This window comes from Mastigoproctus giganteus, chromosome 6 (genome assembly GCF_048544385.1).
Source record: "Mastigoproctus giganteus isolate SK-2022 chromosome 6, ASM4854438v1, whole genome shotgun sequence".
Lineage (NCBI taxonomy): Eukaryota > Metazoa > Arthropoda > Arachnida > Uropygi > Thelyphonidae > Mastigoproctus > Mastigoproctus giganteus.
Genome location: NC_143580.1, coordinates 39,807,295 through 39,819,399, shown reverse-complemented (window position 1 = coordinate 39,819,399; position 12,105 = coordinate 39,807,295). Strand labels below are relative to the sequence as shown.

At 35.1% G+C, this 12,105-nt stretch overlaps 1 protein-coding gene across 3 annotated transcripts in view; it reads left to right on the top strand.

Annotated features, from left to right (window-relative positions):
* Positions 1–12,105, top strand: part of Lrch (Leucine-rich-repeats and calponin homology domain protein) — a 380,867-nt gene that overhangs the window by 164,686 nt on the left and 204,076 nt on the right. For all 3 annotated transcript variants that reach the window (XM_090375083.1, XM_090375084.1, XM_090375082.1), the window contains exon 3: positions 7,560–7,686. In XM_090375083.1, coding sequence (XP_090231209.1) covers positions 7,560–7,686 — 127 coding nt within the window. The remainder of the gene's footprint in view (positions 1–7,559; positions 7,687–12,105) is intronic.

The following is a 12,105-nucleotide window of genomic DNA, read 5'->3' as shown; positions in this document are numbered from 1 at the left end:
TACAAAATCATTAAGTATCTTGCTACAATTTGATAACCTTCTGCCATTTTCAAATCTTAATAATTCCTCACGTGTGAATGTAGATGCAAAATACTCATTCAGTTTGTTTGCTATCTGAGCAGGATCATCAACAGTCGAACCATCGATGTCAAGTGGACCAATCAGATTCATCCCCTTCCTTTTAGAAAGTAAAGAAATCCTTGCTGTTTTTCTTAACATCTTTTGCCAAGGATTTCTCGTAATCTGCCTTCGCCTGCCGAACCTCCTTTGTGACCTGATTACAGATTAACTTATATCTGCCATAGGCTTCTGAGTCGCTTGATAATTTATATGCATCCCATGCCTTTTTCTTCTCTGTTAAGAGTCTCATTAGTTCATTTGACAACCATTTAGGCCTAAACCTTGAACAATATTTCTTAATAGGTATGAACCTTTTAGTAGCTTCCACGATTAATTCCTTGAATGCTTCCCGCTTAGAATTTACTGTTGGTGACATCGTCAGTTGATCCCACTGTACAGAATTTAAAAACTGTCGGAGACCACTGTACTCGCCTTTACGGAAGCAAAAACCCTTTCCTTTACCCCTGATGGTAATTAAATCTTTAAGTAAATCCCACATCAGTACACTGTGATCACTGCCACCTAGTGGTTCTTTTATCTGCAAATTCCTAATACATGAATGATCACTACTGATAACCAGATCAAGAGTATTACTTTCTCTGGTTGCCTCTCGAACATGCTGCTGCAGAAAACAATCATCCAATAAATCCACAAAAGTCTGACTAGTGTGTGAGTGCCCAACCCACAAGTTCCAGTCAATATCTGGGAAGTTAAAATTCCCCATTATAAGACATTCCGATTTACTAGCCCACTCTATTTCTCTGTACAATTGTTCATTGTACCCATTCAAGTCATTCATTAGGCCTATAACACACTCCTACTCTAATTTTTGCTTTTGCAGTTCTTATGTCACACCAAACTGACTCAACAGTGCACTGTTCATCTACATCAACTGGATGCACTTCTTCTGATTTTATGTTTTTCTTTATTAACAGCATAACACCTCCTCCCTTCCTATCCTGTCTATCCTTTCTGTACACATTGTATTCCCCAAATTCCAGTTCGGCATTCCTTATATCTGAGTGACACCACGTCTCTGCTATCCCAACAATATCCGCCTTTGATGTATTGATCAACACTTCAAATTCATCAAGTTTATTTACTATACTTCTAGCATTGGTATACATGCAAGTATACATGCACCTATTCTTAATTACTCTAACACATCCCATATATCCACCTGTTTCACGATGACTGCCATCTGTCCCTGAAACCCCCAACACCCCTCGCTCCAGGTCGCTACTTATTCTAATAGAAGTTGTGCAAGAATCACCTTCACCTCTGCCTACGGCTACTGTTAAACTATTAGTCCTTGTATCCCCCCAAGCTATCAGTTTTCCGACCCACCTAACACTGCCTCGATAGCATCAGCAAATATTCTTGCACCCTTTCTATTTAAGTGTATCCCATCCCTGTAGAAGCAGTCTCCCCTGTTAACAAGTACAGTCCAGGCTGAAAAAAATTCTATCCCTTGAGCCTTGCACAATCTTTCCAGGGCCGAATTGATCGACAAGGCTCTCATCATATACCCCCTCCTATCGTGTCTGGGCAGAATTGCAGACACTTTCACATTCAACCCTAATTCACGGCTTTTTTTTCATCAGTGACCTGTACTTGTTAAGTAATTCTGCCAGTCTCCTACTCTTAATATCATTAGTGCCAACGTGTACAACTATATCACCTTTTGTGCCCCTAAAAGATGATATCTGCTCTACAACGTCATCAACCTTTGCCCCTGGCAGACATACCCTGGTCCTGTTCCGCCTATCCTTTTTACAAAGGATGTTCCCTGTTTCCCTGACAGTAGAGTCACCAACAACTACTAGTTCCTTTGGGACCAGTGCAATCTGCCTTGGGGGTTGCCGCTGTGTTGTGTGATGACCAAGTGCAAGCTCTGGCGTTGATGTGGGCAGCTGAGAGCCTGATGGGCCCCTCAATTTAGATCTTTTGAAGGCATCCACCCTGTCCTTCAAACTCTCATATAGGCCCATAACAACGCTGAGTTGTCGCCTGATTTCCTTACACTCCTTACATCGCGCACACACAAAGACATCCCATGGGGGATGTCTTTGTCATGTTCCGTTCCAGATAGTTCGGCAAACATTTCACAAGTTGCACATTTTTTTAGGCTGTGATGCGTTGGAGAATTGCCCCCTCTCAGTTCTCCCCCGAGTCACAGCACTCCTGCCACTTTGTGCCCGTTGCTTTGCTGTTCTAGTTTGGGGCATGATATTTTAAATTAATAAGATCAATAAATTAAATTAAATTAAATGTCAATACTACGCTATCTAATAGAAACAGTGAAGCGTATTACTGTTTCTATAATTATACGTTAGAGCTACCTAGCTACCTCAATTAAAAATTTGAATTCCCTATCACTATATACAAAAAACAATGCCTGCAAGATTCGAACGGACTAACGGTTTCATAAAGTATTACGTATATCTACAAAAACTGTTTATATAAATTAAAATAAAAATAACCAGCGTAATTAGAACTATAAGACTACGTATTAAGTACAATATAAAAAATAACAATTATGTAAATAAAAAGCAAACACTTATCGTTTTTTTTCGGAGCCTGTAACTCGCAGCTGTATTTTCTAAAGAGAGTCAGCGCCCTCTTTGATGATGATGTTCTACAGCATCATCAACTTTTGCCTGGCAGACATGCCTTGGTCCTGTTCCACCGATCCTTTTTGCATAATATATTCTCCGTTTCCCTGACAATAGAGTCACCAACAATAACTACTTCTTGTGGGACCACCGCATTCTGCATTGGAGATTGCCGCTGTATTGCCAGATGCACTCCTGTGCATCAGGCAACACAGCAGCAATCTCCAAGGCAGAATGCACTGGTCTCAGCTGCCTAACTGAACGTTAGGCAGCTGAGAGCTTGATGGGCTCCTCTTATTTATTTCCTTGAGGGCATCCACCCTGGCACCTCCGTAGCCAGGTGGGAAGGAGCAGCAGTGTGTAGCACACGCTTCTTGATCAGACCGGGGTTCGAGCCCGTCACCACCAAATACGGTGGATGCGGAAAGGTCTGGGAATGACCACCGCATATCCCGGAGCAATATGGCCTTAGTTGCTAATGCTCCTAAAAATCAAATAACAAACAAACAACAAGCATCCACCCTACACCTCAAACCCTGATAGATGCCCACGAGAACGCTGAGTTGGCACCTAATTTCCTCACAGTCTCTGTACCTAGCACACACAAAGACATCCTCCTTGGCTAGATAATGTCCTGTTCTAGACAGGTCAGCAAACATTTCACATTTGCGGATTTTTTTAGACTGTGATGCATTGGAAAATTGCCCCCTTCAATTTTTCTCCAAGCCACAGCACTCTGGCTAATTTGTAAGCATTGCTTTGCTGCTCTAGTCTGGGTCATGATTCCGTTTAAGTACAATTTAATTTACAATGAAATTTAATAAGATTAATAAATTTTACTGATTAATTGCTAATACTATACTAAGCTAACAGATTTCTAACACAGTGCTACGTGTTTTGCTATCTAGGTTTACGTTAAACCTTATGCTATCTAGTTTGCCCTATACGTTTTATCGTATAACAATGGCGGCAAGTAGCGAACAGTAAATCTGCGGACACTAAGTATTAACTTTAAAAATCGCTATCTAAATTCAAAATAAATCAAGGAGCTTGACTAGAACTATAAGCTACTTATAGAAAATAATTTAATCTATCAATTAAGTCAATAAAACGGCTAAATATAATTAAAAACTTAGCATTCACCAGAGCTGGAAAATCTTGTCCAACACGTAGATTGGATACCCTAATCAATACTAAGCAATAACCTACAAAATCTCTGTGCAGATACTGAATTACTTTTGGGAGGGTTAATTTCAGTTTTGTTAATTTCATTTATGTTAATTTGAAGCTGACTTGAATCAGTTTGTATACTGATCTCGGTTGTTGTAATCCTACCAGGAAAGTTGATATCTAATAAATTATGATAACAGTCATTGTAATCCGGCTGAACTCCTTTATCCAATGTTGCCATATTAAATAAGTTAATTTTCTTGCCATCTAAATGGCTATGACTAACTGTGTTAAGTCCGACTACATCAATAATTTAAGTTAAAAAATTTGCATTTTGTTGTTGACAATCTGCAAATTCATTCAGTTTTCTGTAGCTTTTTCAGTTGTAAGTTATAATTGCTTTTCAGTGAGTTTTGAATTCCTCTGATGTCTAGAAGTGCATTATGAAGTCCACACAGCTGATTATAATAATTTAGAAACTATAACCAATATAAAACTGTAATCAATGAAGCTGTACGTACCTATGGCTCTGTGGGTACAGCGCTCTTACCTCCTATATTACAGTTCAGTTACAACTATACCTGCCGAGTTCATGGGTTCTATAAAGCATAACTTGGTAAGATTGCACATACCTACAGGCATATAAAGCTGTAGGCGTGTGCAGTTTATTTCATATCAACTTGTTATCATATAGTTGTTAAATGTTCTTCTGTCCCCCCCATAGCATTTATGGTCTGATGATGGGGTTTAGTAAGAATCCTGAAATGTCACCTGCTAATAATTTAATGTAGAAATTGAGCTTGTATTCCATATGAGTTTAATAAAACCTATTTTGTTAATAATTTGACATGGTATAATAGCGTCATTTATTATTATTACATACAGTAAGTCCCAAATTACGTAAGCCCGAGTTATGTAACTTCTGACTACGTAAATTTTTTTTCACTCACATCGTTTTTTTTTTTTTTTGATTACAATAGAAAAAATTAATAAGCAATCAATAACGACAAACACGGCATGCACAAATTGCACAAGCGAGATATGGAGTAACAAGTTTAAAAAATAGGAATGAAGAGAAGATTCTGAAAATTTGTTTTTTTTTATATGACTGAAGATTTCAGTGAAGGGGGGGGGGGGGAACATTTCACCATAATAACATAAAAACCCACAGAATTCTAGCTATCAGTATTATCGCAAATGCAATAACATTTAGTTTACTACCTGTTTATAATAGATTGCATTAACAGAAAAGCCCAATAAACCGGAAACTGCAAATTGTTTTTATTGTTTTAGTAAAATGTGAACTTGCGTGAAGTGATAATAGTGTGTTTCTGCCTTAACCCTGTGAAGTTCTTTACAGAAAATTTAATTTTGACTGTTATCATGGTGCCAACTCTTAGTTGGCACCATGATAACAATGACAGCGGTACCAGTAAATCTACGAAGAAAAGGAAGGTGATCACTTTCATTTTGAGGGGCCCAAGGCACAAACAAAGTTTGTGGGCTCACCTAAAATTTTAAAACATTTGAAATGAATAAATACAAGGCATGAATTTTTATATAAACTTTTTATTTCTATAATAAGAAAAATAGAACAAAAATTATAAGTAAACATAAGTATCTAATCTGTGCCTGTGCTGACCTGTACACAAATGCTGCATGCATTTGTGTACAGGCCTTCGTGTGAGTTAAAGCTTTAAAATGAAATAATAACAATTTTTTTTTTTTTTTTGTCGGTTTGGGGGCCGAGGCCGGATTATCGCACAGGAATATTGCATATGCCTGTGCGATAATCCGCCACTGGATTTGGATCAGAAAATTAAAATAATGAGGATGTGTGGGATTTAGATTTGTCAGTGTCAACAGTGAACACAATATTAAAGGACAAAGACAGAATATGAGAAGCAGTGAAAGGGATGAGCACCAGTGAAGTCAGCTATAATAACCAAGACTACAAAATACATATCAGTTATTATTATTAGCCATATGGTACAAGGAAGCCCGAGGCTTATGCTGCACCAACCAACCAAAAAAAAAAAAAAAATTCCCGAGTTACCCTGAGAGAGAGAGAGAGAGAGAGAGAGAGAGAGAGAGAGAGAGAGAGAGAGAGAGAGAGAGAGAGAGAGAGAGAGAGAGAGAGAGAGAGAGAGAGAGAGAGAGAGAGATTAAAGGAGTCACCAAGAAAGAGAAAAATGATGACATCTAGCTCAGGACCCTGGGTGTGCCAAGCCCATACTCGCCAGTACAATTACATTTTCCTTCCTTTTGTGTTTTCTTTCCTTATGTGCTTTCTCTGGCATCACTGTTCACAGATAGTTTTTAATTGAACTAATTAAAAATATAACTTTTTCTATATTTATAACTAATATAAAAATATAACTAATTAATTGAAAATTATATATAACTATTTTTCTTCATTCTTCTGAAGATATGTGGTTTTTGTAATTTTGGCATATCGTGGGTATTAGTAGCAATATTTTATTAGTCATTCCCAAGTTATGTAAAACTCGACTTACGGAAGAAGTCCTGGAACGTATCTCTTACATATGTCAGGGACTTACTGTATAATAATTTACCATATGGATAGAAACTATGTAACGTCCTTTCCCAACCATATAAAAATTATAGGTTTTGGTGACTGCTAAAGTACTAATGTCTCTGCCAAGTGCTTCATGGGAAATTTAGAATAAAAATATAAAAAATTTTTGGTATTGAGTATTGATATGGATGCATTGTTAAATAAGAAGAAAGAAATATTTCTTCTTAATTATTAGTTATTAATTCTTCTCATTGTATTATTTTTTAGCAAGGACTTATAGTACCAATGTTTTCATCATTAAGTTTTAGCTGGAGCTTATGTTTTTTTCGGTACTCACCTCTGAATAATTCTTCTCACTTAGAAGTATGAAAGTTGTACTCTTTACAATTTCCAGTGATTCAAACAGGCTACAGATGGAACATACAATGAATTAATATTTAAATAATTTTTTTTTGAACAGCAACATTTAGCTGATACTTTTACCAAACTGAATAAATTTTAAAAAATTCTAATTAAGACTGATTTCTTGCAGATATTTATCTAAGATATTGCAGAGCACCGAATCAAAAGATCAGCTGAACCTTTCTGTTCAGAGAAATTATTGAAATATTAATTCACTATATGTTCCATCTGTCCAGGACTGTTTGAAGCATTGGAAGTTGTAAAGAGTTTGAATCCATATTGCCATTATTTTTATCGCTATATGCCATTTCAAATTCTTTTTTCAACATTGTTGAAACACGCGTTGCTTTGGGATATATTGCAGTCGGTGGTGATACATAATTTACATATGCTGAAAAGAAACTGTCCAAGCTGATTTGGATAGCATAACTGATTATGGGATATAGAAAGAACTATTTTACTTTTGGTTCTGCTACCTCAATCTGGAAACAAAAAATTGCTGATCCCTATGTGGAAAAATATATATAATATCTATAACATTGTTTGTTTTATTAAAGTTTTGCTAAAATAAATGAGAGGATTTGATTTGCCCAATAATGCAGTTGTTTGTCAATCTGTTCTTCTGTAATTCATGAAAATAACTGAATTTTTATTATATCTTTGGGTTTGATGTTTTATTCTTAAATAATTGATTTTATGTACTCTACATATAGCCGCAATCAGCTGTCAACAGTCCCTCCGTCATTATGTCAACTCCCTCTGCAGGTGTTAATTCTTGGGAACAACAAGTTAGTGTCCCTACCAGAGGAAATAGGTCACATGCAGTGTCTCATGGACCTGGTTTGTATATTTATTATATTCAAATTATTTATATATATGTACATACCTATCAAATTTTTGGAAAATTTATAGAAATAGCACATCTTTTTTTATTTTGTAGAAAATTTATTTTTCATCTGGATTTCAGTCAAGTTTGTGATATGTTTTTAAATGTGGATCAACCTAATATATTGATATGGACTTTAAATCCACCATTACTTATCTCTGCTCATCTTTAGTAAAGAGTACAATGCAGCGTGTGTCAATTTGTTTCAGTTTCGGGCAGTATTGTCATATCTTTGTTTTCTGATTTGTGGCCTGTTTGTTTACTTGTGCAGTTTAAAAACATTAGATTAATTTTAATTATTTGCTGTTGAAAAAGATAGTGGGAATATGTAGCTTAAATGAAGTTTTTTATTTATTTTTTGTGAATGTTATTTTCAAGTATATCAGGTGTCAGACATACTCTGCACTAAAAAAATTCCATTTCATATTTATCCTTCTTTAAAATAATATAAAGATATGTGGAGAAGTGCACAATAATTCATAAGTTCAGAAAAAATTTATAACTGTTCAGAGATTATATTTTAGCATGTGTACATTTGAGCCCACCTTGTTGAAAAAATGCTTGGTAAAAAAAAAAAAAAAAACACAAATGTTAGAAAAAATCAATACTCCTGATGTCAGTAGTCATATTAGAAAAAAATTTAGTCTGCTGATAATGGTAAAGGGCAATTTCAGTACAGTATGTAGAAAACTGAAATGGCATACTACATTATGTATGCACTTCTCAGGATGGTTTTGTGCCTTCACTATTTCATGGGAGTTTTCTGTGGTCTCTGTATGCCACATGCTTATTAGAAAAAGAGCATTTTCTCCAAAAAACGCAAAAAATGTACTACAGAAATTGATTCTCCTGTGAGCAATGAGCTAAGAGATTTCTGCACTCCAGTTTCATATGAAAACAGTGTAATCTTTTTTAAAAATCCTGCACATATGATTTCCCTACTTAAAGTTGTTGGCGAAGATGTTTTACAGATTTTTCAGGACATTTTATAACACAATGAACAATGCGATATTTTGCTAATTTGATAATATATCCTTTTTGTGTGCCAATATCTTTTTTTTTTATTGTCGACAACAGGCTGTTCCCCCCACCCCCCACCCCCACTTGTTAGCTGGTCTAATTGTTTAACTGACATAGTGGTCAAGTACCTTAACCCTAGAGTGTGAGTTTTCTGCTAATGGCTGACTGTGGAATAAGTTTCTTCATGGAATTTTTTTTTGCATGTGTGTGTGTACCATGCCACCTTAAGCTCTAGAACCTTGCCATCACAGAAATGGAGATGCCCTGATACTATGTTTAGAGCAATATTGTTAGTTTTGGTGACAGTATGTTTAAGCAGATCAGTAGTGTTTCTCAACATTGTTGCTTTGGCAACACACTTGCTAAATAATCCAGTTTCCAAAACACACCTTGAAATAAAAATTCAAATATTCATTAATGCATAACAAATATACTTAATTTCTTTTTCTTTTCTTCACTTTGCATGCTTATATTTAAGTTATTGAGGTTCAGATATATTGGCAATAAAACAGACCAAGGAATGATTCCTATGACATGCTACAGTGTCCTCAATCTTTTTTCTTTTATTTTTCAGTGATCTGACTCTCGCAACACATCATCATCAAATAAAATGCCAATTTTCTTGGTTAAAAACACAACAAAAAGTAAAAATTCCTTATTTGACAAAAGAAATCACAATTAAAAATATTTAATGATGCTTGTTTATTAATATCAAATTATTATAAATATGAGTCAAGTCACTTCAAAAGTGTGTATAATAAAATTTACTTTACAATTCACCATTTAACAAAATTAGCATAAAGAAATAAAAAATTCTTGTGAATAGCAGTTGAAAAATTAATGTGAAATTCGGGCCTGGCATTGACTGTGAAATCTTGTAATTTGGGAGAAATTTTGTTAGTGCAACCCTCAGCTCCTTTTCCACAGAAGACAGGCTCTTCTTGCCTTTCTATTTTTTTATTTTTCTTTTTTTGCTTTTTATCTTGGCGAGTGTCAAAAATACTAACTTGCAAAGGTAGGATGAGGGAAAAAAGCCATTATTACCATTATGTCTTGTTTAGACAGATCTGGGAATTCTTTGAATATACATTTATCCAAATTCTTAACTCAACATTAATATTAAACTCAATTTGAAGAGTGCAATCATTCCTCAATTCGATTAATTCTTGCTCCTCTTCCAAAGAAGACAGTTGGGACATTTCAAAGTAGCTTTTTGAAAACGGATCTCTCACCCAATCAAAGCATTTAACATCGAGGTTTTAACATTGGAGTTTTTGGTCAAATAGTGTCAGTGAATTTGTGATAAGTTCTATAATTTTATCATTAAAATTTGTTTTTGCAGTTAAAGGGAATATATTAAATTTTTTTTTTTATTGATTCTTCTTTTCCACATTAATTTTGTCCTTAAAGGTGCACAACTTATCAGTTGAACTTAAACTATTTTCTTGTTCACCTTGCATGAGGTGTTCAGATATATTGGCAAGAAATGCTAGTTTTTGAGCATCACGTGTCATCACTCAAATAATCAGAAAATTTTATTTCTTTTATCAAAAAATGTGCAAGGAGTTCTTCCCACAGTTTGAAAAAATGTGATAGTTGTTGTCCTTTTGACAGCCATTGTATTTTTGTGTGAATTATTAATGTAAAATGATCAGATTCCATGGCTTCACATAGTTTAGAAGACAAACAAACTTTCAAAGGTCTGCTTTTGATGTAATTAACCATTTTTATCATTTGATCAAGCATATTTTGTAATTTAATGGGAATATACTTCCCTGTGTAAAAAGCAGTGGATAATAATAATGTGTGTGTTATGTTGTTTAAGAATCATGATAAACCCTTTAACTGATCCTGTCACTGACAGTGCTCCATCTGTACAAAATACTAATACACGACTCCCATGATATTTTGTTTTTCGAAATAATTATTGATGACATTAATGTCTTGACCAGTTGTTGTTTTGGACAGTTCTTTGCAACAAAGAAATTGACTCATCATATTTCTATTCGCAACTAATCTGATTTATCAGATTTGTTGCAAGTGGAAATATGAATCAATTTCTTTGCCTGCAAAGAATAATATTAAGTGAGCTTTTCTGCTGATATATGTTGAATCATCTTGAGGAGTGTATATGATTTATTGCAGTTAATGACACGGGCCTGATTGTACTTCCTTACCTTGGGATTGTAAGAAGGCTTGGGGAGTGAGAAGACTTGAACTGGAAAAAACTGAGGAGAGAATAAATAGACATATGAAAAAACAATTGTTGAAGTACTGCATGGATTAATTTTTCAACTGCTCAACCCAAAGATGGTATGCAAAAATGGTATGCCAAGCTAGGAGATTGTCACTATATGTGGCGTGACTTTTTTTTTTTGTTTCCTTACTGAAATAGACATGGACTCAGTTCTTTTTAGTTCTCCAGAGGTAATATGAACAATAACTTGTTGTTTGATATCTTCAGATGTACGTAGAAATTGCCTGATAATTGTACTGTCAGAAAGTGGTACCTTTTATAATTTCTTCTTCTGCTTCCTTTCCTAATGTGGTTTCACCATTATTTGGCAAGTTGGCAAAATAAGTCTTTCAGCAATAAGATGAGACTTACTTTTCTTTGCCTCTAACACAGAAACAAGGTGGCTTCTTGGGTTTCATCAAAAATTTTAACTGATTTCAAAAATCTCTCTGTTCGTGTTTTTTTTTTTTTTTTTTTTTAAGAGGCTAAAAGCCTTTTAAAGTAATCATCTGTTTTGTTTAAAAGACTTTTATGCTTTGTTTCAAAATGGCATACTAGCTTGTTTGGAATCATTGATCCATTTGAAAGACTCTCATCACACACAATACAAATGGGCACCACACAGTCTGTGCTGCCAACCCAAGAAAAAACCATTGCCAGTAATTTTTATTATATTTACGGTAAGTTAGTTTTGCTTCCTAAATTAGTTTTTGAGCTAGTGTTAGTGACTAAAGTTGTGGGAACTGCGTCAATATGTCCGTTACTTCCCACATCTGGGATGGTGCCCCCAAAACCTCTCTCAGACTTCTTGATTCCAGTTAGGTTAATTAATGATTCATCTCTAACAGAGTCTCTCCACTCGCTTTCTCATAGACATACTGTTTCTGCTGCATGCCTCTTCTACAGATACTTCCATGGGCACTGTTCTTCTGAATTGGCTTCTATAATTCCCGTTCTCTCATTCAAAACAGTCCGAACACGTGCTGCCACCAGCCAACATCCATTTATTGTCCAATTTCAAACCCACAGAACCAACTTTTCATCTTCCTCATTTATTCATTCAACTGCCGTTTTCTGGAACAGCCTTCCTTCATACGTATTTCCTGAAAATTACAAT